Genomic DNA, 27,416 nt, shown 5'->3' with positions numbered 1-27,416 from the left:
GGTACATACCCACGCCAGTTAATGCTTGGATGGCAATGAGCATTAGCACCCTCATCACCACTGCCATCATCAAAAGAAGTCCCAGGTCCAGGGTCCATTCAGGTCCCCTCCAAGCTCTAGGCACCTATGACGTGACCTGATTCCCCCCTTTGTCCTCTCTCTGCAACACCCGGCTTGATGACCCCAAAGCGGGCAGGTGATAGGGGACCCGGGCCATCCCCGTTCACCAGGCCCATCCTGGTTTCCCCCTGGGCCCATCCTCAGCAGGAAATGGCTTCCATGTCTCATTTCCATGATCTATAAAATAATCCTTATTGAAATGTCCCTGATTATGAAAACTATATATTCCTTTTTTTCTGTGTCATTTTTTATTGTGGTAAATAGACATAACCTAGAACTTACCATGCCAGCCATTTTTAAGTGTACACTAGTATGCAGTACAGGCTTCCCAGGTGGCTCAGTGGTAAAAGAATCCGCCTGCCAATGCAGAGGGCTTGGGTTCCATCCCTGGGTTGGGAGGATCCCGGGGAGAAGGAAATGGCAACCCACTCCAGTATTCTTGCCTGGAGAATCCCATGGACAGAGGAGCCTGGTGGGGCTACAGTCCACATAGTCACAAAGGAGTCAGACACGACTTAGCGACTAAACAACAACATTCAGTACACTCACATTGCTGAGCAACCACCACCATCATCTCCAGAACTTGACGATCTTCCCAAACTGAACCTCTATCTGTGAAACACGAACTCCCCACTCCCCCTGCCCACAGCGCCCAGCACCCACACTTCCTGTTTCTATGACTCTGATTCATCTAGGCACCATACAGCATCTGTCTTTGTGTCTGACTTACTTCCCTAAGTCTCCTGTCCTCAGGGTGCATCCATACTGTAGCAGGTGTCAGCATCTCCTTTTTTAAGGCTGAATGATACTCCCTAGTGTGGATGGACCACATTTTGTTTATCCAACATCTGTTAGTGGACCCTTGGGTTGCTTCTAGCTTCTGGCTGTTGTGAATAATGCTGCTCTGAACACGAGGGTACAAATATCTGTACAAGTCCACGCTTTCTCTTCTTTTGGGTGTACACCCAGGATGGAATTGCTGGAATGAATGGTTACCCTAGGTTTAATTTTTGAGGAACCCCTGGGCTGTTTTCCACAGCAGAAGTACCATTTTACATTCCTGCCACCTGTGCACAAAAGCTCCAATTTCTCCACAAGTGTTCTTGGCCAGCACTTTTTTTTTTAATAATAGCCGTTTTAATGGGTGTGAAAAGTGGTGTCTCATGGTGGTTTTGATTTGTGCTTCCTCGGTGATAAGTGGCGTTGAGCGCTTTTTCATTATATATCCTTACGATAAGGACAACTCAAACCAGGACAGATGACAAAGCAAGGGAGGGGTTCCTTGGTGGCCCAGTGGTTAAACTCCAAGCTTCCATTGCAGGGGGCGAAGGTTCAATCCCTGGTCAGGGAACTAAGATCCTGCATGCCTTGAGGCCAAAAAAACCTTGTAATTAAAAAAAAAATAAACGTCTCCCTTAAGCCCCTTCCCCAAGAATAACCGCTGCTGCGGTTTGGGTCATGGGCCTCTGGATGTTTCTCTTTGCTTCTAAAATGACCTCCTGCCATGTTTTGCCCAGCTTGGCCTCATTCTCATGGCCCTTTCAGGCCTGCTGGGCCACGTACCTCCCATCTGGGCCCCCCTGAATCCCTTCAGATCAAACAGGAGGGGTTCAGAAACCAGAACCAACTCCCTCAGCCTAGCAGCACTCCCCACCCCAACTCCCCGCAAGCATCTCACAGTATCTCCTCCCCCACCCAGCCCCTGCTCACCCACCCCCCAAATAATCTGTTCTGTCAGCTCCCCCACCCCTGGCCCCTGCTCTGGGGGACAGCTTAGGTGACAAGCCCTCCCCGAGGCTTGCACAGCCTGTCCCTAGTTGATGGATATTCAGACTGATCTCAAACCTTCACCGTCGGGAGCGCTCCGGCTAGAGACGCCAGCTCAGTTCCGCAGAGGGAGAACGTTCTCCACCCTTCCCGTCTCATCATCTCAGTGCGGCTCAGCGAAAAGGTCCCTCCAGTTGGCCTTTGGCCACCCCCAGATGGGGTCAGGGCCCCCTTGTAGGGAAGGGAGCCACGGGGGGGGTCCTCTTCTGTGTCACTCCACTCCCCCAGCCAAGCCTGGTGCCCTTAGACTTCTATCTATACCCATGATTTTGCTTTCCTTGCACCCAGGCGGTCTTCTGAGATGAATCAAGCCGCTTTAATATCTGGGTTCTTCAGGTGAGAATATGGAAACCTGCAAAGTTCTAGAACTCGCTTAGAGTCATGCCGGCCAGGGGAGTTAGGGACAGACCGGGACACTCATGTCAGCCCCTCTACCCTGGACGCCGAGGGCTGGGGCAGGGTATCTGGCTGAAAGCAGGGCTGCCGTGGTCAGGAGAGATGCCGTGTGTACACACACACACACACACACACACACACACACACACACACACACACTCAAACACACTGCTCACACCAACAGAGCAGAAGTCCCAGTGCCAAACGCCTGGAGTGTTTCTGCCTCCTCTCAGGGTTTCCCTTCCATCAACCTCTCTGCTCACTGCCCACCTCCCCAGAGCTGTGTTCTTCTAGAACAGTGCACTGGTTTTTAAAATAACTGTTGTGCGCACGTATGCATGCACTAAAACACACATGGCATAAAATTTGCCATTTTAACCATTTTTAAGTGTCCAGTTCAATGGCATTAAGTTGTGCAACCATGCCCACCACCCATCTCCTGAATTTCATTCATCTTCCCCAGCTGAAACTCTGCACCCATTAAGCACTAACTCCCCAGCCCCTGGCAACCTCTAGTCTACCTTCTCTCTCTATGAATCTGCCGGTCCTAAGGACCTCATGAAAGTGGAATCATGCAGTATTTGTCTTTTTGTAAAAATAACTTTTTAAAAACACACACAAGTCATGCCTCTTCACGGTCAGAAAAAAAAACAAAACAAACGTTAATGCAGAATTACAGAAAGACAACAACGAGCCTCATCCTCCCACCCAGGGAGAAGCACGGTTAACATTTAGCACAGCACCTTCCAGACTTTTTTCACCATGTATAGACACATTTACATCTTAATTTTACAAAAACAGCATTATCCTACTGTAAATCCGGTGTGGTCATTGGCCTTTTCCACTTAAAGCCCAGAGCTATCCTTCCGTGGCTATAAATACTCATCTGCTTCATCATTCGCAGCGGCCCCAGAGCGCTCCGTCGTCTAGACTTGGCCGCGGTCTGGCCCATCTGTCTCCAACTCAAGGGCATCGGGTTGGTGCCGGGTTTTCAGCGTCACGAAGGATGCTGCAGTGGACATCCTTGACCGTGAATCGTGGGGCACATCCCTAACTATTTCCCAAGGAGACAGTCCTACCCATGGAAGGGCTGAGTCAAGGGAAGCCTGCTGTAGAGACTTCTGAGTCTGAATCCAGAGCCCTTCAGAAAGTTTAGACCGATTTACACCACCTCAGAGCGCTAACTGGGCTGTTTCCCCGGCTCCCGGAGGGAATGGAATCGGGGATCAGAGGCCAGAAGAATGGGTGCACTTCCTCCCAGCCCCAGGCAGTAAGAGAGGTCGGCACTGTCTTTGCTCCTTGCGGAGCCCACAGCTGCCCCTTCCCCACCCCTCCCTGGCCTGCCCTGCTGCTGAACTGGTCCCATGGTGGGCATCTCAGGGCGAGCAGCCAAGCTCGAGGGACCATGAGGGGCCACCCCAGCAGCCCCCCCGCCCACCAGAATGGGAGAGAAAGTGGGTGCCAACGCAGGTTCTTGTCACCTCTGAGGCACCCGTACAGCACCTAATAGTTGTGTTTCCCGCGAGGGCATTTAGGGCATTTGAGCCACCCACCTGGTGAGAGGGGAAGGGACTGGAGATTGTTGGTGGGGCCCAGCCCTGCAGACCAGGCAGCCCTCAGAGTAGCTTCTGGAATGACCCCCTCGTTCTATCAATGAAGGAAAGAAGCTCAGAGGGAGGGCTGTGCCAAGGTCTTGAAATTCACAAGCAGTCCATCTTGAGGTCTACCTCTGATCCTGGACTCCAGGGGTGCAGCCTCTGCCCTACTTGATGGCAGTGAGCAGAGGCCCAGGGAGGTTAGGCCACCAGCCCAGGTCACATACCGCTGCGGTTCTGGCCCCTGAACTTGCTGCCACGCGGACCTGTCCCCACAGGGCGGGGGGCCCTGCCTCCCTCCCAGTCCAGAAAGAAATATAGGTCAGGGAACTCAACTGGCTGTGTGAGTGGAATTCACGGAGCCTTGAGTGACGGAGCCGTTTACTTCTATTTCTGGGCACCGGGGTATGTGCTGACGTGTTAGAATCACAGTCACTAGAGGGTTGGCCATGGTGCTGGGGGAGGGGCAAGCAGCCTGGGGGGGCAGCGGGAGGAGCTTGCGGGGGGAGACCCCAGGGCCATCGACTCTGCTGGGGAGCCGTTCCCCACAGCCTCCTCTACACCCAACCCTCAAAACCCGGCAGCAGCAATAGGGGGAGAGACCACGGGCTCATCACACCTGTAAAGAAGCCCCCTGTCTAACTTACTGCCCGTCACCGCCCCCCGCCCCGTCATCTGGTACCCTGCCAGCCTGGCTCACCAGCCCCAGGCCTGGCCCTCACCTAACACACTCAGAAAGCAGTGGGACCCAAGACCTACAGGTCAAGTGAATGAATGAAGGACCCTGAAGGCCCAGGGCGGAGGGGCAGTTTTCACTCATTATGGCTCAAGGGACAGAACCAGGCGAAAACAGCAGATTTCCAAAGGCCCAGATGTGGGGATTTCAAATCATGGCACACAGCCAGCCTCGGAAGCCTCTCAGGGAACGGGAGGGTCCCCCATTTCCAGTAGCCCCAGTGACAGCCATGGGGCTACTTCTCTTACCTGTTCATACCCTGAGTCTCTGTGTATACTTGTTCAGTCGCTCAGGCATGTCGGACTCTTTGGGATCCTGGACTGCAGCACGCCAGGCTTCCCTGTCCTGCACCATCTCCCAGAGTTTGCTCAAACTCATGTCCATTGAGTCGGTGATGCCATCTAACCCTCTCATCCTCTGTTGTCCCCTTCTCCTCCCGCCCTCAATCTTTCCCAGCATCAGAGTCTTTTCCAATGAGTTGGCTCTTCACCTCAGGTGGCCAAAGTATTGGAGCTTCAGCTTCAGCATCAGTCCTTCCAGTGAATATTCAGGGTTGATTTCCTTTGGATTGACTGGTTTGATCTTGCAATCCAAGGGACTCTTAAGAGTCCTTCAGCACCACAATTCGAAAGCATCATTTTTTTGGTGCTCAGCCTTCTTTATGGTCCAGCTCTCACATCCCACTGATACCTGACTACTGGAAAAATCATAGCTGTCTTACATTGGAAAAAAATGTTTTGCTGCTAAAAAAAGTTTGAAAGGTGTGGGTCTAGCTCGATTCCTGGCCCATCGGTCTCAACAGTCCTCGAGAAGAGCTGGGACACCTGGCCAGGGGGCGGGGAGCGGCGAGGCAGAAGCCCACCTGGCCTCCAGCCACCACATCAGGCTGAAGCCCTGAGCCCAGCTCCCCAGCCACAGGCAGCCCATGGAGGAGCAGATGCTGCCCCTCCCTCCCCTTCCTCCTGGAACCCAGAAGCTTCCTCTGGGCACCTCTGCTTCAGTTCACACTCGTCTGGGAAAGCAGATTCATGCCAGTGAGAATTTGCCAACTTGCTGAGCCCTGGTTTTCAGCTGAGAAACTTGGTCACTAATTAGACAGATGGCCCACATGGCTCAGACGGTAAGGAATCTGCCTGCAGTGTGGGAGACCTGGGTTCAGTCTTTGGGTTGCGAAGATCCCCTGGGGAAAGGAATGTCAGATCACTCCAGTATTCTTGCCTGGAGAATTCCATGGACAGAAGAGCATGGCAGACTACAGGCCATGGGCTCACAAAGAGTCGGACACGACTGAGTGACTAACACACACACACACACACACACACACACACACACACTCACATCCCCCACATCTTCCTAGTGGCCAGTGTCATGGTTCTGTCTAGGGGCCCCATCCTGGTTCACGTCAGTCCCACCCCCAGGATGCTGTGACCTTCCTTCAGGTGCTGAGAGTCTCAGAATCTGGGCCGGATCATTTTGACGCTGGTGGGACCTCAGTGAAGGAAATCCTTTTGCTGGTGCATCTGCTCAATACCACCCAGCCTCCAGGGTCTGACAGCCTGGGTCAGGCCAGGCTGGGGCTTTGGAGTAACAAGAGCAGCCGTGCCCTTGACCAGCACATACCAGGCTGTTCTAAGTACTTCGCAGGCACTAGGAGCTCATCTCATCCTGCGATAACCCTTGTTACAGGTGGGCAGACTGAGGCTCCGACAGGTGAAGGCACTTGATGAGGCGAGGAGCTAGGACTGGAACCCCACCTGTGACTCTGAAACCTGCAAGTTTAACCCCTTACTTGTGAACTGCCTCCTCCCCAGGTGGCGACAGCCTGTCATGAGGTCGGGAGCGGCCTTTCTGGAGAAAACTGGCTGCCTCCTCTTGGCCTGGCCTCATCCCTCCGCTGCTCCGTTGGGCTCAGGGTCCCCGGGGGTCAGATGCCACCACCTTCCTCCAACTTCCACCTGCCCTTTTGGTCCCCTACATCCTGCTGGGACCGTGGCCCCCATGTCCCGTGGGCTCCAGATGCTCCCAGCCTTGACCTGGGTTAGCAGCCTGCATGCTGGAAGGTCTGGGCTCCTGGGAACAAGTTGCCATGGGAACATGGTGGGGGGGAGGGAGGCATGCAACAAGGTGGGCTCCCTCCATTAGGCTCCTCCCCTCCTCATGTACTGGCAGTCTCTGCATCCACCACTTCCTGTTTCTGCCCCCCTCCCTGGGTGGTCGAGGATGGGCAGACATCAGCTGGCCCTGTGGCTAAGGAGAGGGGCAGGCCCTGGGGAGGCCAGGGCTTCAAATCCCCAACCAAGAGCCCAGACTGCAAGCAGCAACCCTGCAGAGGGCAGGAAAAAAGGAGTCCTGATCTGCCCAGGGAGTGCAGTGTTACCCAGGTGCCTGGACGTCCAGCCCAGGGACCACCAGATAAATACCCCGGCACACCCCCAGACACTGCAGCTGACCAGTTTCAAAAGCAGGTTACAGAACGGTGTGTGTGGAGCACGTTACAGCTCTGTAGATGGAGAGAAAGTTCTGGGATGGTGGCTACCTCTGGGTGGCAGAATTACAGGAGATTTAAAATTTTATTTTGTCTTCTGTTTTGTAAGTTTTCTGCAATGAACATCAATTGTGTCATTTTTTCCCAAAGATTTTTTTTTTTCCCGTTTCTGAACAAGAACGATTGCAGCGCAACAATTTCGGTATCTCCTGCAGTTTCCAGGAAAGCTGCCAGCGCCAGACTGCCCTGATCTGTCGTTTGATACTGATCTTCCACCCTTCTCTGGCCCTCCCTCGTCCTATCAGCTGGGACATCCCCGTTTTAGTCCTGAACCTCTTATGTCCCCAAAACCCTTCTGTCCCAAGCAAACCCAGGACAGTCAGTCACCCTGCAAGCACTGTGCCATACTTCTCTGGATAGCAGGCGGTTGTGATCTTGCCTTAGAAGTGAGAGAAGTTAGGTGACTTGCCCAAGGTTGCAGGAAGCGCCAAGGTTGGCACTCAAACCCGGGTCTCTGGGACATTTATGAGCCCCAACCTTGGCTGCCTGGGTGAAATCAGGGCCTTGGCTTGGGGCCTTCGGCTAAGGGCCCAGAGAGGCAGAGCACCCTCTCCAAGGCCACACAACGAGGTGCTGGTGGGGGCCGAATGGACAGAGAATCATGTCTCCCCCAGTGGGAAAGAGCCCACCCCTCTGCCCCAGGCCAGGACTCAGCTAACACGTGGAGACCTGCCCTTCCATGTCTGATGCTGGGCAGAAGCCAGTGAACAAAACAGACACGGCTTGGCCCTGCCTCCACGAAGGGATGATGCGAGGGAGGGAGGGAGAGCTGATCCGGAGACTCACCACCCAGTGGGGAAGCACGGTGAGGATGATGGAGGGGAAGTCAGAGGGAGGGGAAAGGGAAATCAAGACAGAAAGAGGAACAGAGTAGGATGCTCAACCTCCAGGGCTCTGTCTCATCCCTGTAAAGTGAGGACAACAGGGCTCCACTGCCATGGGAAACAGTTTGGTGGCTTCTCAGAAAGTTACACATCGTTACTGCATGATTGGTGGGCTTCCCTGGTGGCTCAGCTGGTAAAGAATCCGCCTGCAATGCAGGAGACCTGGGTTCGATCCCTGGGTTGGGAAGATCCCCTGGAGAAGGGAACGGCTACCCACTCCAGTATTCTGTCCTGGAGAATCCCATAGTCCATGGGGTCATAAAGGGTCGGACATGACTGAGCAACTTTCACTTCACTGCATGATGGAGCAATTCCACCTGTAGGAATGTGCCCCCAAAGAACTGCAAACAGGTTCTCAACGAATCCTCATCCACAAATGTCATAGCAGCATTATTCACCACAGCCCAAAGGGGCAGACCACCTAGATGCCACCAACAGATGAATGGACAAAAAAAATTGTGGCAGGTCCAGACAATGGAATAATAGGCAGCCATAAAAAAGGAGTAGACGTTTTGATGCCTGCTGCAACATGGATGGGCCTCAAAAACATTACGGTACGAGAAAGAAGCCAGACCCAAAAGGTCACACATTGTACAGCTCCATTCGAATGAAATGTAGGGAACGGGCGAATCCACAGGGCCAAAGGCAAATCAGGGGTTGCCAGAGGCTGGGGGAGGGAGGTGGGGACTGATGGCTTGATGGGGACCGGGTTTCCTTTTAGGGGATGAAAACGTTTTGGAACTCAGTAGAGGTGGTGTTTGCCGAACATTGTGAATCCACTACACACTACTGAACTTTACCCTTAAAAATGGTTAATTGTGTTAATACTTAGTGTTAGTTGCTCAGTCGTGTCCAACTCTTTGCGGTAGCCCACCAGGCTCTTCTGTCCGTGGAATTCTCCAGGCAAGAATACTGGAGTGGGTTGCCATTTCCTCCTCCAGGGGATCTTCCCAACCCAGGGATCGAACCCAGGTCTCCTGCAATGCAAGGGGATTCTTTAAAGTCCGAGCTACCAAGGAAGCAATTGTACACATGAATGTCACTTTAATTTAGAAAAGATGGGTATGGGACAACCTGTTCTTGGGACTGGAGGGGACTTCAGTGAAGTTCCTTAGGAAAAACCAGCAGTCCAGGGCCCCTTTGGTCAGGATGAGATTCTCCAAGGTGCCCACAGTGGCCCATGAGACCCCCGCTCACCACTCTGAGCACCTTTCAGCACCTTTACCTGTCCGAACATCCCAGGGAGGGCTTCACTAGTGGCTCAGTAGGAAAGAGTCCACCTGCCAATGCAGAAGATGCAGGAGATGCAGGTTTGACCCCTGGGTTGGGAAGATCCCCTGGAGGAGGGCATGGCAACCCAGCTCCATATGCTTGCCTGGGAAGTCCTACAGACAGAGAAGCCTGCCAGGCTACAGCCCACAGGGTGGTAAGTGTCAGACACGACTTAGGGACTAAACCACCACCGCCACATCCCAGGGAAGGGTGTTCCAGGGAGAGGGAACAGCCACAGGCGAAGGCCCCGAGGTGGGAACCTGCTGGGAGGTCCAAGTGGCCCGAGTGAGGACAGCAGGGAGCAGCCGGGGGGGTGGGAGGATGGAGAGGGGGCAGGGTGGCGCTGACGACCTAGGGGCCCCCTCTCTCCCGCCCACAGCCCTGCTCCTGGACATCATGACGGTGGCCGGCGTGCAGAAACTCATCAAGCGGCGCGGCCCGTTCGAGTCGAGCCCCAGCCTCCTGGACTACCTCACCATGGACGTGTACGCCTTCCCCGCCGGGCACGCCAGCCGCGCGGCCATGGTATCCAAGTTCTTTCTGAGCCACCTGGTGCTGGCCGTCCCGCTGCGCATCCTGCTGGTGCTCTGGGCCCTGTGCGTGGGGCTGTCGCGGGTCATGATCGGCCGCCACCACATCACCGACGTCCTCTTCGGCTTCGCCATCGGCTACTTCCAGTTCCGCCTGGTCGAGCTGGTGTGGATGTCCTCCAACACCTGCCAGATGCTCATCTCTGCCTGGTGAGCCGCTCGTCCGCGGGGTGGCCCGTGGGGCCGTCGGAGGACACGGGGCTGGCAGGGGAGGGGGGAACCAGGCAGCCCCAGCTCATCCCCTCACCCCCATCTTGGCGGGAGGCTGGTGACGTCCGGTGGGCCCGCCAGTGACCATCCCGCCCCTCCCACCGTGCAGGGCGACCCCTGCTCCCTTATTCAGACTCTGAGTCCCTCTGTAGACGGGCTGGGGCCCAGCCGTGGGGACAGCCCTGCTGGGCTTCTGCTCTGGAGGGCACCAGGCCAGAACCACGATGGCGGCAGTGGGGGGCCGACTCTCATCTTGTCCTTTCATCACCACGACCGTTGAGTTCCTGGCTGTGCCCACCTCACCGCAGCACGACACCCGACAAAATACCCACAGCCCACCGCCCAACACAGGTGCCATCGCCATTAACGGTCACCAACAGCTTACTTAGGGCAGTGCTTTCCAAAGAGTGCCCCACCGGACACCAGCCTGCAAGACGCTTTGGGAAGAAAAATGGTCTTGTGGTCAAACAAATTTGGGAAATGCTGCATACACACTGGATATCCACGGGGGCCGGGACTGTCATAAAGGCTCTGACAAGTCCTACAGAAACGCTTCTGTCAAACCTTGTTTAATCCATGTTTCCTAAACTTATTTGACCACAGAACCCTTTTCTCATGGAACAGCTAGAAACCCTCCAAGGAACTGTGTTGCTCCCAGGGCGTTTTGGGAGATGCTGCCCAGGAGCAGAAGGGCCTGAGGCATGAGCTGGCCTCTCCCGGTGCCGGGCCCCAGAGCCCCGGGGAGACCAGGTGTCCGGGCTGCTGCCCACGGAAAGCCTTGGGCAGCGGTGCCGCTTTGGCCCCCAGGGGCTGGACTCTCTGTGACCTAATAGGTCGTGTCCAGGTCAGCCGCGCCGGAAGTGCAATTCACGTGACAATACAGATGACATGCAGACATCTCACCTGTGTGGGTGTTTTTCCTGCTCTGATGCAAGTCTCCAGGTGGGAGAATCCCTGTTAATTGGGGGTAGGGGAGCCGATTCCTTTAGCCTGAGTCAGGCCACAGGGTCAGGTGGTCAGGGAGCCGTGGGCTCCTAGGGCTGGATTGCCCTTCTCCCTGAGGTCTGTGCTAGGGCTCCCTCCATCCCCAGGGTGGCACGTCCGTGCAATGCTGAGCAGAAGGTGTGAGGGTGGCTTCCTTTGCCCTTCGCCCCCACCCTCGGGAACCTGGGAGCCTGTCATCAGGGCGAATCTGGCTCCAGCTTTGGACAGGGGACACGCTCCGGCCCTGCAAGGCCCATGCCTCCAGCGGGCCCCCAGGGCCTCTGCCTCTGCAGAAGTCGGCGGTGATCTTTAGAGTCTTTAGGATGAGGAGGGGTTTTCTGAAGAACAGAGGGCTCTCAGCAGACCCCCTAAGCTCAGGGTGGGTATTAGAATCCAAGTGCCTAACAGACAGTTAGGAGGACAATCTCCCGGGAGAGGTGGTGGGCAGCTGGCCTGGGAGAAACATCCTGTCCTGCAAAGCGTCCAGCACCGGGGGCTCGGGCCAGGGCCAGCGCTGACTCAGCGGTCACCTCTGCGAGCCTGGTGTCTGAGCTATCAGACAGGGCTGACGGGGGTCCCTGTGGGGTCGTGTGTGACTCAGGGGTGCTCCCCGCTGGGGGGCGCCTGGTGCAGGGTCCACCCTGCCATCCCAGAAGGATCCCGCCGGCCGGGGGCAGCCCGCAGGAGCAGAGCCTGGGATGGGGGCAGGGAGGAGCCTGTGGCCCCTCAGAAACACCCCATTCCTGGAGAGACGCAGAGCGCATATGCTCACTCGCCTGTGGTTAATGCACTTCGGTGATTGAAGCCAAGAGCCGCTCTCACTTTTTATGGTGAATTATAATATTTGGTTCTTAATGGTAAGCCCACTTGCACACCTGGGATAAAGCCCACGTGGGGTTACCCTAGCCCTTTCCAAATATCACCGCGTTGGGACTTCCCTGGTGGTCCAGGGGTTAAGGCTTCACCTTGCAATCCAGGGGGGTGCGGTTTTGATCCCCGGTGGAGGAGCTAAGATGCCGCATACCTTGGGGCTAAAGAAGCCAAAACATAAAGCAGAAACAACATTGTAGCAAATTCAATAAAGGCTTTAACAACGGTCCACATCAAAAAAATCTTTAAAAAAATTGAAAAAATATCACCGCATGGGATTAGATACAGATTCTGCTGGGACATCCCTGGTGGTCCAGAGGTTAAGGCTCCATACTCCCAGTGTAGGGGACACAGGTTCGATTCCTAGGAGGGGAGGGGGGAGAGCTAAGATCCCACATGGCAAAAAAAAAAAAAAAAGGATTTGTTAAGAATCTCTATCCACAGGCGATGTTCAGGTTGTCTCCTTGATTTGTTTGTGTCCGCTTCGGTTACCGGGGTGAAGTCTGTATCGAGTCGGTATTATCTCCTTTTTCACTCCTCTGTCTCTGTCCCTCATTCCTAACCTCTCAGAGATCAGCCTGTCCGTGAAACTGACATTCGCGCTCATGACTTGGGTGAGGCGAGGAGGGGGTTTATGGCTTCCTCGCTGATTCCTCATCATGACCTTGTCCCTACTTCACAAGTGAGGAGACTGAGGCTCAGAGAGGGAAGGTCATTTCTCCAAGATCACTCAGCTAGGATTTGGCAGAGTCAGGATCGGAACCCAGGCCCCGGTGGCCGCAGAGCAGAGAACCCTCTGGAAAACAGAAACACAGGGCACCCCACTAACCTTGGAGTGAGGCTGGGCTGGTGAAGTGTCGGGCACGGGGGTGGGATGGCTTTTATCATTCTTTTTGAAGAAATATATTTATTTTTATTTATTTGGCTGTGCCAGGTCTCAGTTGCTGCATGCAGGATCTAGTCCCCTGACCGAGGATTGAACCTGGGCCCCCTCCACGGGAACCTTGGAGCCTTAGCCATTAGACCACAGGGAAGTCCCCTGCTTTTTCTTTTTTGTAACAAACAATCCAATCCCACTGTGCCAGATGGCCACGTGTGTTGTCTGAGCTCACCCTTGGCCAGACTCTGTGGGTCCCGTCCAGACGGGACGTTGGGTATGACGGGAAGAAGGCCCACTGGCCCACGTGTAGCCGCAAAGCTCAGCCTCAGTGGGGTGTGTCCTCCCCCACGTACTCACTCCGACCCACGCCCACCCCCAGCCCTGTGGGCCCCCACCTGCCCCTCCCGGAGCCTAGAGTCAGTCCTGAACTTGCCCAGTGCCCTCCTGCCTCCCAGCATCACCCCCAGCTGTCATGGGCAATGTGACCACTTCCCAGAACACAGAAGTTCACCTGAGTTTTTTTGTCAAGTTCACTAGGATGGCGAGCCAAGAGGGGCTCGGGGACTGGCTGGGGGTGGTCTGGGCAGGGTGATCTTGAGGAAATGGTGCACACATAGGAGTCAGACCCTAAGGGCCCTAAGTCATTGAGCCCTTCTGAGCCTCAGTTTTCCCTTCTCTAAAATGGGGATAATGCTTACCTTGCATAAAGCTGGAGCATCCAGAGCGGTGTGGCCCAGGCTGGCACACTGAAGGGTCGAGAAGGAAGACAGAGCTTCTTGGGCTACACATACCCCCCAAGAACCATATGTCCCTGCTGGGCACTCAGGCACAGGGCAGGGTACTCTGGAGATCTGATGGGCAGAGGTCAGCGGGGACTGGAACAGAGAGGTGGGCACCTACCCATGTCATGGCGGGCCCAGTGGCTTCTTTTCACAGATGGGGGCCCTGAGGCCCAGGAGGGGTGTCCAGCCCACACCAAGTATGCAGGCACTATGCAGCCTGCCCTGAACTCCACCACCCACTCCGCGCTCCCTGGCTTCAGGCTGTGGGCGGGCGAAGGGTGTGTGAACTGACCCCTCCACCCTGAGCCTGTCTTGTTTCTCCTCCAGGCTGCCCAAACCCTCCTTCCAACAGAGCTGGGATTTTGGGCCAAGGAGGTCACCCCTGACCTGACTTTGCATCTTCGTAGGGTTTCTATTGGATTCCTAGTTGTCAAAATAAAGAACAGTAAGTTGGAGTTCTGAAGACCCCTGACAGCTATGGCCTGGCAATGGCAGGCCTGGCACGAGAAAAACCCACTGCCAAGAACACACTATTGTGGGTGTTAACAGGCTGAACTGTTCCCCCTCCCCACAATTCATACGTCGAAAGCTTAACCCCCAGGACCTCAGAATGTGATTCTATTTGAAGACAGGACCTTTAAAGAAGCAATTAAGTTAAAATGAGGTCATTAGGATGGGCCCTCGTCCAATAGCACAGGTGTTCTTATAAGAAGGAAAGTTGGACACAGGCACGCAGAGGGATGACCATGTGAAGACACAGGGAGAGGACAGCCCCGTGCGAGCCCAGGAGAAAGCAAGACTGTTCGTCGCTCAGTCGTGTCCAACTCTTTGGGACCTATCTTTGATACACCTGTGGACTGTAGCCCACCAGGCTCCACTGTCCATGGGATTTCCCAGGCCAGAATGTTGGAGTGGGCTGCCATTCCCTTACTCCAGGGGATCTTCCTGACCCTGGTCTCCTGCGTTGCAGGCGAACTCTTTATTGTCTGAGCCACCAGGGAGAGGCCTCCATCGTGGACTTCCAGCCCCCAGGAAATTGAGCGAAAACATTTCTGTTGTTACAGCCACCCAGTCTGTGGTCCCTTATGGTGGCAGCCCAGGTTTATCAGGTCAGCTGGCCATCACCTGTCACCACAGGAAGAGCGAGGCTCGGGGGAGAATGGGACACAGGCCAGGTGAGTCGGGGACAGGCTGCGACAGGCCGCTTCTGGGCGACGTGGGGAGACCACTGAACTAGGAGCTGCCCCGGGGGCGCCAACACCTCCCCAGACACCGTCACCATGTCCTGAGCCCCTGCCGGGGGGGGGCCACTTCCCGGCCGAGGCAACTGGTCCAGTTCAAAGTCCCCAGGTCCCAGCCCCTGCCCTGCCTGGGGAAAGCTCCAGAAGGGGCAGGAGAAGGGGATGGCAGGAGCTCGAAAAACGCACGAACTCTGGGATCAGCCTCCATCTGGCTCCAGGAAGAGACAGAACATCTGGCCGCAGCGCTGGGCATTTATGTAACCCACGTGCAGACACACGTGGCTCGCCAGGCAGGCGGGCAAGGCTGGGCCTGGGCCGCACTCCATCTGACCTTCCCCTTGGGAAATGGGCCTCGTAGGGAGAGAGCTGTCGTGGGCGTGCGACGACACCAGGCTGGCACGGGCTGACAGCCAGAGAGCCCTCCGCACGCATCCCAGCCCCAGCTCGGACACACACGCACGTGCGCACACACACGCGGTCTGACTGGCTGGCCTCCACCTTCGCACGTGTACAATTACGGGTAGGAGATTTCCAAGCCTCCTTTCAGTTCTAATGTTCTGTAACATGCGCGTCTGTGGACACTCCCACATCGGACACTTCATGTGCTTGGGGGTAACACACATGCATGCAAAACAGGAAAACACAGACATGATCATCTTTGCACACATACATTTATACGTTCACTTCCGTATCCCAAACATTTCACAACCATGCACCGGCTCAAACACACAGTGAAATCTCTCTACACCTGCCTTCTAGTGTGCATACACCTTGGTGACGATGTACACACCTGGCCTTGCATGTGTTTATACACACATGTGTGTGCTCTTGCAGGGTGTACAGCCTTAACCACATGCAAGTTCTCTGCATGCCCTCTGTTGACCGGTATCAGGCTCAGCAGATTAAGCAAATAAAGATGAAGGATCAGGGACTTCCCCAGTGGTCCAGCGGTTAAGAATCTGCCATCCAACACAGGGGACACAGGTTCCATCCCTGGTCGGGGAACTAAGATCCCACATGCCGTGGGGCAACTAAGTCCACACACCGCAATGAAGGATCCTGTATGTGGCAACAAAGATTGCCATGTGCCGCAACTAGGACCCAATGCAGTCAAACAAATGAAAAATTTGAATAAATTCCATTAAATCTTTAAAAACATTTTTTTTAAATAGAGGATTCAATCTTTGGGACATAGTGATACTCAAAAACTGTTCATTTATCTGACATATTTAACCAAGGTCTCTATTTTATCTGCCAACCCAACCCTAATATGTAGTATACATTCACACACACACGGATTCATGAGGCCCAGCCCAGGACATGCTATTTCCCTGGGAGACCTTCTAAGACCTTCTCTGAGTCGGGTCATTAGAACCCTGCTGCTCCTCTGGCCTCAGCAGAGCTCTGGGCCCCCAGTTACGTCTTTCAACAACCTAGCCCAGGACCCGGCTTGCTAGCGGGAAGAGGCAGGGCTTCCAGCAGGAGCAGGGGGCCGGCGGGGGCGACTTGCTGGGACCCTGGGAAAACTCCTCTCACCAACATCCCAGCTGTGAGATCTGGCAGCAGCGGCCAAGCCCTGGGAACCCCACCCGAGCCCGGTTATCGTGGGGCCGGGCCTCGAGGAGGGACCTCCGGCTGGGGTCAGAGATGCAACGTGAGGCCCCAAGGCCGGCTTGGCCGCAGCTCCACTCCGGGGCTGCTTCTGCTGCTGGGAGACGAGACAGGGCAAGGGGGTCTTGAAATCCTGTTTCCTCCTCTTAAGTCCCTCGTCCAGAAAGGTCTGTAGAGGGATAGGGTCGGGCAAGGTCCTAGGAGGGGCTTAGCTCAGGGAGATGGGGTCCCCGGGGGGAAGACCCAGACCTGCCCCTCCCCACATGACCTGGCCGGCCTCCCCGCCCCCTCCCAGACAAGAGAGGAATTCTAGTCCCGAGCCCAGGGCCGGCAGATGTGTGATGAGTCTCCAGAGAGCCTCACAAAGAACAGGATGAATTTTTCTAAGGAAGTATCTGGTTATCTTGTTTTTTTGGTTACATAAGAAGACATTTTCATTATTTCACGGAAAATCAAAAGCAAAAAAAAATTTTTTTTTTGCTTTTTCCTTGCAGACATTTTTCTCCACCTTCCTAAAAACAGAGAGTTATTTTGACCCAAAAGTCATTGCATGCCATAGCTTTGTGACCTGCTTTTAGCCTGTATCGCATATTGTGAACCACCTTTTTGCATCAATAATTCAACATCTCCATCTTGGCTGAGAGCAGCCTCCAGTGATTCCTTGTATGGAAGAGACTCTCTCTCTCTTTTTTTTTTTTCGATGTTTAGATGGCTACCAGTTTGTTTGTTTTTAATTGCAGTGAAATTCACATAATATAAGATTAACCAGTTTAAAGGGTACAATTTGGTGGCGTTTAGCACATTCATCAGGTTGTGCAACCACCACCTAGTTCCAAAATATTTTCATCGCCCAAAAGGAAACCCAGGAGGGCCGTTTGTCCTCGCCCTCCCTCCCCCCCAGCCCCTGGAAGACACAGTCTGTTCTCTGTCTCTATAGATTTGCCTGTTCTGGACATTTCATATGAATGCAACCATAGACTATGCGACTTCTTATGTCTTCTTCCAATTAGCATAATACCTTCAAGGTTCACTCATGCTGTGGCAGATATCAGTACTGCACTACTTTTTACGACTGGATAATATTCTAATGAGGCTTCCCTGGTGGCTCAGTGCAATGCAGGAGACTTGGGTTCCATCCCTGGGTTGAGAAGATTCCCTGGAGGAGGAAACGGCAACCCATTCCAATAGTCTTGTCTGGAAAAACTCATGGACAAAGGAGCCTGGCAGGCCACAGTCCGTGGGGTCGCAGAAGAGTCAGACATGACTGAACGACTAAACAATACTCCATTGAGTGGAGGGGCCACAGTTTGGCCGCCCACTCCTCCCCTGATGGACGTCTGTGTTGTTTGCATCTTTTGGTTGTTGATCATTTTATTTACTGCTGCACTGTCATAGCTTTATAAGTCCTGATATCAGATGGGATAAATTCCTGTCCGTATTCCTCCTCTCCTGGAGTAGCACAATCCTTTGCTCACTCATATTAAACTTTGGAATCACTGGTCAAACTGAACCTGGGTCTCCCACATTGCAGGCCGACTCTTTACCAACTGAGCCATCAGGGAAGGCTCAAGTTCTACAAAAGCCCCCGTTAAGACTTTAACTGGAATTGCATGGAGTCCACAGATCAATCTGTGGAGAATTGTCATTTTTATGCTATCTGGCCCTCCTGTCCTTAAGCATGGGTTATCTGTCCTTTTAAGCCTTAACTTATTTTCATGGGCTAGTATAATTTTCTCCCTAATTCTTACCTTTATTTCGTTAGACGTATTCTTGCATCTGAGTGCTCAATCGCTCAGTTGCGTCCAGCTCTTTGTGACTGCATGAACTATATCCCACCAGGCTCCTCTGTTGCGTCCAGCTCTTTGTGACTGCATGAACTATATCCTACCAGGCTCCTCTGTCCATGGGTTTTTCAGGCAAGAATTCTGGAGTCAGCTGCCATTTCTTCCTCCAGGGGATCTTCCCAACCCAGGGATTGAACGTTCGTCTCCTGCATTGGCAGGCGGACTCTTTACCACTGAGCCCCTGGGAAGCCCATAAACTTATTTTTAGATACTTAAATTTTTCGCACTCTTAGGACTGGCCCCATCCCCTTTTCTAAAGTCCATTTCCAGAGTCCTAGTGTCTAGAAATGCAGTTAATATTTTGTGTATTGTTCTTGTATCTTGGTGTCTTGCTAAACTCTTCTTTTTGGTTTCCTATGTTGTTGAGCATCTCTGAAGAGACTGTGTTTTGTTTTCTCTTTCCCTACCTTTGTGTTTTTTAATTGATTTTTATAGTCTTATTGTTAAGGGAGCATTTCCAATGCTCATTGTTGAACAAGAGCAATAATGCAAAGCATAATGTTTCTTTTCTGTCTTTGGCCTCGCCATGCAGCATGTGGGATCTTAGTTCCCTGACCTAAAATCAAATCCACACCCTCTGCAGTGGAAGCACAGAGTCCTAACTGCTGAATTGCCAAGGAAGTCTGAAACATCATGTTTCTTATGTCTAATCTCAGAGGGAATGTTGCTAACGTTTACCCATTTATCAGCCAAGGAAATTCCCTTCTATTTCTGATTCACTGAGAAGTTTCCTACCACGAATTTATGCTGAACTTTTGAAAATACTTCTTCAGCATCTATTAAGATGATCCTGTAGTTGTTTCCGCCTTTAACCAGTTAATGTGTTAAATGCACTGATTTCTCCAGTATTAAACCATCCCTTGCAATCTTGGCATAGAGCTCATTCCATCATGTGTACTACACTTTTTTATACACTATTGTATTCAGCCTACTAATGTTTTAGGTAGAATTTTTTTTTAACATTTTATTTTGTATTGGAGTATAGCCAACAGCAAGGAGATCCAACCAGTCTATCCTAAAGGAAATCAGTCCTCAATATGCATTGGAAGGACTGATGCTGCAACTCCAATATCTTGGCCACCTGACGCGAAGAGCTGACTCATTTGGAAAGACCCTGATTCTGGGAAAGATTGAAGGTGGGAGGAGAAGGGGACAACAGAGGATGAGATGGTTGGATGGCATCACCGATTCAATGGACATGAGTTTGAGTAAACTCCGGGAGTTGGTGATGGACAGGGAGGCCTGGCGTGCTGCAGTCCATAGGGTTGCAAAGAGTGGACATGACTGAGCAACTGAACTGAACTGAACTGATAGCCGATTAACAATGCTGTGATAGTTTCAGGTGAACAGTGAAGGGACTCACCCATACATATACATGTATCCATTCCCCTCTAGTTCTCCGCCAATCCAGGCTGCCACATAACATTGATCAGAGTTCCCTTACTATACAGTAGATCCTTGGTGGTTATCCATTTCAAATACAGCCATGTGTACACGTCCATCCCAAACTCCCTTACTATCCCTTCACCCCATCCTCCCCCCAGCAGCCATAAGTTCATTCTCTAGGTCTGTGAGTTTGCTTCTATTTTGTAAATAAGTTCATTTGAACTATATCTTTTTAGATGCCATCTACAAGGATGTCATATGATGTGTTTGCTTCTCTGTCTGACTTACTTCACTGAGTATGACAGTGTTCATTGCAGCACTGTTTACAATAGCCAAGACATAGAAAAAAACCTAGATGTCCATCGACAGAGGAATGGATAAAGAAGATGAGGAACATATATACAATAGAATATTGCTCAGCCATCAAAAAGAATGAAATAATACCATTTGCAGCAGCATGGGCCAACCTAGAGATTTAGTACTTTTACCCTTATATTTTTGAGTGACATGTGTCCCTAATTTTTCTTTCATGCACTGGTCTTGTCTGATTTAATGATGCAGATTATATCAGCCTGGTGGAGTGAATCACCCTCATTTATTTCCTGGGAAACTTGGTGTGATATTCGAAGGATCTGTTCCTTAGATGTTCTATAGAACTCACCTACAGATCATCAACTCCTGGTGTTCTCTCTATCTCTTTTACTCCTTAATACTTAAGGATATTTAATTCTTTTTCATAGTCATATTCGGGGCTTCCCTCATGGCTCAGTGGTAAAGAATCTGCCTGGCAGTGCAGGAGACACAGGCTTGATCCCTGGTCGGGGAGGATCCCACTTGCCGCAGGGCCACTAAGCCCGTGCATCACAGGTACCGAAGCCACGTGCTCTAGGGCTGGTGCCCCGAAACGAAAGAAGTCACCGCAGTGAGAAGCCCGCAAACCACGAGAGAAAAGCCTGGGCAACAGTGAAGACTCAGCACGGGCAAAAATAAACAAAATTATGTTAAACATAGTTGTATTCAAGTGTTCTACTTCCTGATCCCATCTTGGTAGGTTATATATTTTCCAAGTTGTGGACCATTTTATCCAAGTTTTCAAATGTATTGACATAAAGTTGTTAGTCATATTCAGATCCTGGGCTTACCTGGAGGTCCAGTGGTAAAGACCCAACACTCACTTCTGTGTCTCTTGTTGGGGATGGGGGGGGGCGGTCCTTGGAATTTTCTCCTTTTTTATGAGACCTGCAATGCTTCCAAGAATATTCTCCATCCAGGGTCAGTGGCTACAGAGAAGGTTTATCCCTTGGAGCTCCCAGAGTCATCCTTCAAAAGCTGAGGCCCTCAAGCGCTGAAATTTGAGCCTGTTCACGTGCTGCAGGAACCACCGCCCTCTGCTGTGTCCCAGGCTTCTCACTGTTGGTGACTCTGCCATGATGCCCTGGAGGGCTGGCCACTTGCCATGGGCTACCTGACCCCCTCCCCCAACCGGCCAGCCTCCTTTACTTTTAGAGTTCTCACGTCATCCTTTGAAAGCTCTCCCCCACCTGCCTTGCCGCCAGACCCTCCGGGGGCACAAGGTGCAGCGGCCCAGCCCGCCCTCACCTCTGGGTCCAGGCTCGCTGTGGCTTGTGCAGAGCGCAACCTGGGATCGGAGTGCTGGGCCGTCGGCGCTGACTTTGACAGTGCCCAGCTCGGCACTGTCTGCAGTGTCTTTCTCTGCATATTTTCTTGGCGATGGTTGGGCTGAGACCACTGGAGCGTGAAAGTGCTGTGTAGACAAGGTGATAACTGAGCTCATTTGAAGGCACAGGACTGTGGCCGTGGAGAGCTCGCACGTGGAAGTCAGATAGACTGGGACCCAACCCTAGCTCCTCCACTTAGAGCTGGGTGACCCTGGACTAGTGACCTCATCCGTCTAAGCTTCAATTTCTTTCTTTCCCTTTTTTTTTTGGCCTCAGCTTGTGAGAACTTAGCTCCCTGACAAGGGATGAAACCCATGCCCCATCCATTGGAAGTGCAGAGTCTTAACAAATGGACCCCCAGGGCAGACCCTAAGCCTCAGTTTCTTCATCCACACAATGGGAATCACAAAGATCTCTTGATCCAAGAGTGCTGGGGACTAGGATGGTGCTTGTCCATGTGGAGAGGCAGGCGCACACCTGCCGGGTATTTAATGATGAATCAATGTGTGTGCGTGCATGTGACCCACAGAGAGAGGTTTGCAGCCTTGCCTCGGGTACCAGCTGCATACTTGGCCCTCTGCACGCTCCACCTCACTGCCCTGAGAGGTAAGACCCTCCATCACCTGTGATTTGAGCCTCGATTCTCTTATCCTTAAGGGGGTGCACAGACAGGTGTGTAAGGATGATGGTGCCTGGAGACCCTGCCCAGAGGGACCTCCAGTCTCTGGCTGAAAGCCCCGCCCTCCTCACCCACCATATCCTGGCTGCTGGGAGCAAACAGCAAGCACCCCGATGAGGTGGGAGGTGGGAGGGAGGTTCGAGAGGGAGAGGACAAACGTTTACCTATGCTGATTCATGCTGATATATAGCAGAAACCAACACAATATTGTAAAGCAATTATCCTCCAACTAAAAAAACAAATAAATAAAAATAAATCAGGCCAAAGAAGCAGCTGTCCCTCCCCCAGGCCCACCCAGCAAGGTCACCACTTCCAAGGGTCACACTCCAGCCCCCGGGGTTTTCTCATGTCAGCGGAAGAATCCAGTGCTGGGGCTTCCTGTTGTGATAACCCCCTTCCTGCCCCTGGAGTGCCCCTTCCCCACTTGGTAAAACTCAGAAGAGGGGCCGGAAAGTGGCAGGCTCTATTTTCCCCACCTTCCAGGGGCGGTTGGGTGGAATGTGTTCCCTGATAATGAGCCGCGAGGGGCCGGGCCTGGGAGGGCTGCCTGACCTGTGCTGTGTGGAGCTGGCTGATAAGGGCTCCGGAGGGCCTCGGGAGCCAACGCCCGACCCAGGGATGGAACCCGTCTCCTGCACCGCAGGCGGATCCTTTACCACTGAACCACCAGGAAAGCTCAGATCCCTCATGCTGCAGCTAAAAAGTCCTTCATGCTACAATGAAGACTGAAGATACGAAGTGTTGTAACTAAGACCCAGTGCAGCCAAATAAATAAATAAAAATAGTAAGGGCTCTGGACTCACCCAGACCTGGGTTTGAGTCTTGGCTTTATCACCTTGTGGCAGCTGACTTTGCCTTGTGGGCCTCAGTTTCTTCATCCAAAAAAATGGGAAGAACAGGTATCTTGTGAGACTTGGAGGAGAGGCCATGTGTATCTCACTCAGGCCAGGCTCTGGTGCCTGGGAGGTCCTCAGGGAATAGTTTTAAACCATGATTGGGGAGCTCCAAGGGCCGGGCGGTCAAGAAACGATCCACCTCCCCCTGTCCTTTCAGGGCCCTGTGGAAGTCTGGGGCAGGAACGAGGGTGTTGTATGGGGAGTGCAGAGCGGCCTCCTGGATACTGGGGCGGGAAGTGGGTACAGAGAGGGCTGAGAGCCAGGGGCTGGGGGGCTGCTCTCCTGGGGCTCCTGTCTTTTCATGCATCCACTGCAGTCTGATCCCTCTGTTGCCATGGACACAGCTGCACGGATCCCTCATCACCTCCCTCCCCGAGCCCAGATGCTCTTCCCTTTAGCCAGTGCCCACCCCATGTGACCAGAGTCCCCGAGACCCAATTCCAAATGTCTGGGAGAGTTCATCGGTTTGGCCGTAGCAGGGGCCCAGCTTCTGTCTGGGCCCTGGCTGCTGGCTGGGGGACCCCACGCTGGGCAGCCGGTGAGCTCTTTTGAGAACCGGACCATGCTGTCCTCCCACCCTCTTCCCCGCTCTGCCCCGCCTGCCGGATCCACAGCGACAAGGACAGGGCTGGGCCCCCAGCAGGGCCTTTTCTGGAAGGGCAGCTCCTGCTCTCAGCCGCTCCTGTGTGCCGGGCCTTGGAGGAGCAGTGCCTGAACCGGGGTCTCGCCTCCACCTCTAAGTCAGGTGAAGTGACCTGCCCCCCTGCCCAGGGCCAAATATCTACTCAGAGCTGCAGGGCTCCCAGCCCGAGGTGGGCAGGGCAGGCGGAGAGAGGAGGCTGGGCAGTCAGGGATATTCCTGCCTCTGGTCTTGTGATGCTGAAACTCAAGAGCCCCCTGACTCAGCAGGATATTAATAAGCCTGGCGGGCTCCCAGGGGGCCAGCTCCGCCAGGGGCCAGAGCAGGAGGACTTCTAGCCCAGTGGCCTGGGATCTCCTCCCCATGTCCATAGCTGGCCCCACAACCCTAGCTCCTTCCCCAGGGCCCCTGGGCACCCTCATACCCCAGCCTCTCCTGGTAGAGAGACCCCCTCCCCACCGCTCAGGAGGCTGGGGTAAACCTCACTGAGTTAAAGGGAACTATCTAGAACGGACCCAGGAGGAGAGACAGAGCCAAACATCATGAGGTTGAGGGCCACGAGGTCCACCCTTCAAGCTCTGGGGTTAGGATCAAGTTCAAGCTTTAGTGCTCTCTAACTTAGAAGTGAAAGTGAAAGTCGCTCAGTCGTGTCCGACTCTTTTCGACCCCATGGACTATGCAGTCCATGGAATTCTCCAGGCCAGAGTACTGGAGTGGGTAGCTGTTCCCTTCTCCAGGGGATCTTCCCAACCCGGGGATCGAACCCAGGTTTCCTTCATTGCAGGCGGATTCTTTACCAGCTGAGCCACAAGAGAAGCCCAAGAATACTGGAGTGGGTAGCCTAGCCCTTCTCCAGGGGATCTTTGTGGCCCAGGAATAGAACCGGGGGGTCCTGCACTGCAAGTGGATTCTTTACCAACTGAGCTATGAGGGAAGCCCCTCTAACTTAGAGACTTGGGCCAAATCACCTAACGATGCTGAACTCGGTTTCTTAATCTGTAAAGCGGCAGAGGGGGTGCTAACAGTACCAAGTCCTAGGTTCACTGCAAGGACCCAGTGAGGTGGTTGTCACAAAGGGCAAGTCGCGGGAATGACAGCTTCTTCTCGCTTGTCACCGTTGCTGGTTTCAGCTGAACAGGATGGTTGGTCCATCCGGGACTGGGTTTCTGTCCCACAGCGCCCTCTAGTGGGTAAAGGTGGTTATTGCATGGGCTCCCCGCAGATGGTGTGGGTTCCCCTGCTCCTGAGCTCCAAAGGGTCCAAGAGGTACCTTTTCTGATCGACTCAAGTTCGTGACCCCTGTGATGCACTGGCAGTGCAGACAAAGAGGATGAAGACCAACTCCCTTCCTTTCAAAGTTCAAAGCACTCGACAGCCTGCCTGGTTTGGCATCAGTGACCTCCGTAAATCCTGTCCTGGGTCGTGCCCCCCTCCAGCCGGAACAAGTCACAACCTCCATCACAGGTCTCAGCTACAAACGGGCACACGAAGCCCGAACTGGGCACAAAGTGAACCAAGTGCATGCACACCAGCACTTAGGGGATTTACTCCAGCCAGAGACCCCCGCAGTGGTGGATCCAGAGAGAACTTGAGGCCAGGGTCCCCAGGGGTCCCTTTTCAAGGCTGCCCAAGGGGAACATTTGCAGAGAGCCGACCCAGTCTGTCTTCTCCTCGCCTCCTAGTCCCTCCTCCTCCCCAGGCTGGGCAGCCTGTGGGCTTAAACAGATGTCTGCTTGCTGAGGGTTCCCCAGGAAACCCTCCCCACCTGCCTCAGTGGAAAGTAACCACATTCTAGGTCTCTTCCCTTCTCCACCCCCAATAAAACCCTTTCCATCTCTAGAGCTGCTGCGGGCAGAATGGGAGCAGGGAGCGCAGGCAACCAGGGAACCAGGGCAGCATGGCAGGTCCTGGTGACCTCGCAGGGCTGGCAGTGAGCTCCCCACCTTAGCGGTGTTTATGCAGAGTGGCCGGTCATGTGGCCAGCACGTGGGAGAGGTGAGCCCACCTGCAGAGAGCTGAATTAGCAGATCTTAGATGGTAAAGCATCTGCCTGCAATGCGGGAGACCCGGGTTCAATCCCTGGGTCGGGAAGACCCCCTGGAGAAGGCAATGGCAACCCACTCCAGTACTCTTGTCTGGAAAATTCCAGACGGAGGAGCCTGGTAGGCTACAGCCCATGTGGTCGCAAAGAGTCGGACACGACTGAGCGACTTCACTTTCACTAACCAGAGGGTCTCTGGTTTTCTTCAAAACTTTCTAATTTCTCCTAATTTTTTTTTAAAGTCATAAAAGAATAGAGCTCAAAAAGAAGCATGAGGCACCGCAGTGTTCACTGCAGCACTGCTCACAGTAGCCCTGCACGGAAGCAACCTAAACGTCCATAGACAGATGAATGGATAAAGGAGATGCGAGACAGCGATTTCCACGGTGGTCCGGTGGCTAAGACTCCAGGCTCCCAATGCAGAGGGCCCAGGGTTGCCGTCTCCTACTCCGGGAGCTCTTCTCGACCCAGGGATCGAACTCACGTCCCTTGCGTTTCCCGCGTTGGGAGGCAGGTTCTTCGCCACTAGCGCCACCTGTCGTCGCTGTTGCTCAGTCGCTCAGTCGCGTCTGACTGTGACCCCGTGGCCTGCAGCACGCCAGGCTTCCCTGTTTTTCACCATCTCTCGGAGTTCACTCAAACTCCTGTCCATTGAGCCGGTGAGGCCATCCAACCATTTCATTCTCTGTTGCCCCCTTCTCCTCCTGCCCTCAGTCTTTCCCAGGATCCGAGTCTTTTCCAACGAGTCGGCTCTCTTCATGTCACCTGGGAAGCCCCTTTTAAAGCTCATCAACGAGTCAATGTATGGCAAAAATCACCACAATAACGTAATTAGCCTCCAATTAAAATAAATAAATTAAAAAAAAATTTTTTACGGAAAAAAATATCTATTATCGTAATCAATTCTCACCACAAACTCAGGAGGAAAATAGTAGAAGTCTATTTTCCCACTTAAGAGATTAGAAAACCCACGCTCAAGATGAGGTCTTCATGGCTTAGGAAAGACTTTAATCCAATGACTTGAGTTCTTATATGAGAAAAGGACAATGTGGACACACAGACCTGCCCAGGAAGAATATCACAGGACAAGAGAAGCAGAGGTTGAAGTGATGTGTCTCCAAGCCCAGGAACACCAAAGATTGCCAGTGAGCACCAGAAGCTAGAAAGAGGCAAGGAAGAACTGCCCCCAGACCCTGCGGAGGGAACATGGCCCTTCTGATACATGAACGTTGGACTACCAGCCTCCAGAACGGTGAGGGAACACATGCCTATTGTTCTGAGCCACCCAGTTGATGGTACTTTGTTCTAGCAGCTTCAGGAAACCCATACAACAGCACTGGAAGAACAGAGACTGAGTGAGAGATGTTCCACTACCAGTGTCCATCTGGCCCTGAAGTCTGGCCCCTTCTGACTGGAGAAGTCTTTGAGGATTTTATTACCCATGTGATCCCTCCCATGTCGTGGAAATCAGGCAAAGCCCCTTCTCAGTTCACTGCAGAGAAGGCTTTCAGAAACACTGAACAGGTTTTTTTGTTTTTTACTCTGAATATTTTTTTATTTCTTAAAAACTTGTAAATTGAAATATAGTTGACTGTGATACTAAAAACAAATGTGATATATATAGATATATTGATATATAATGATATATATTATGGAATATTACTCAGCCATTAAAAAAGAATAAAATATCATTTGCAGCAACAGGGAT

General features: G+C 53.0%; 1 protein-coding gene across 5 annotated transcripts in view; it reads left to right on the top strand.

Moving 5' to 3' along the window:
• PLPP7 (phospholipid phosphatase 7 (inactive)) overlaps positions 1 to 27,416 on the top strand; it is a 41,509-nt gene that overhangs the window by 3,902 nt on the left and 10,191 nt on the right. The window contains exons 2-4 of one of the 5 annotated variants that reach the window (XM_081594712.1): positions 9,755 to 10,115; positions 14,756 to 14,866; positions 20,514 to 20,779. In XM_081594712.1, the coding sequence (XP_081450838.1) occupies positions 9,755 to 10,115; positions 14,756 to 14,866; positions 20,514 to 20,625 (584 nt within the window). In that variant the 3' untranslated portion in view covers positions 20,626 to 20,779. Of the gene's footprint in view, positions 1 to 9,754; positions 10,116 to 10,284; positions 11,073 to 14,018; positions 14,867 to 20,513; positions 20,780 to 27,416 lie in introns of those variants that run through there. The other 4 variants (XM_081594713.1, XM_081594714.1, XM_081594715.1 and 1 more) reach the window with 4 other exon arrangements.

The sequence above is a fragment of the Giraffa tippelskirchi genome, chromosome 4, assembly GCF_054371585.1.
Source record: "Giraffa tippelskirchi isolate mGirTip1 chromosome 4, T2T-mGirTip1v1.2.pri, whole genome shotgun sequence".
NCBI classification, from domain to species: domain Eukaryota; kingdom Metazoa; phylum Chordata; class Mammalia; order Artiodactyla; family Giraffidae; genus Giraffa; species Giraffa tippelskirchi.
This window is presented reverse-complemented; position numbering and strand designations above follow the sequence as displayed.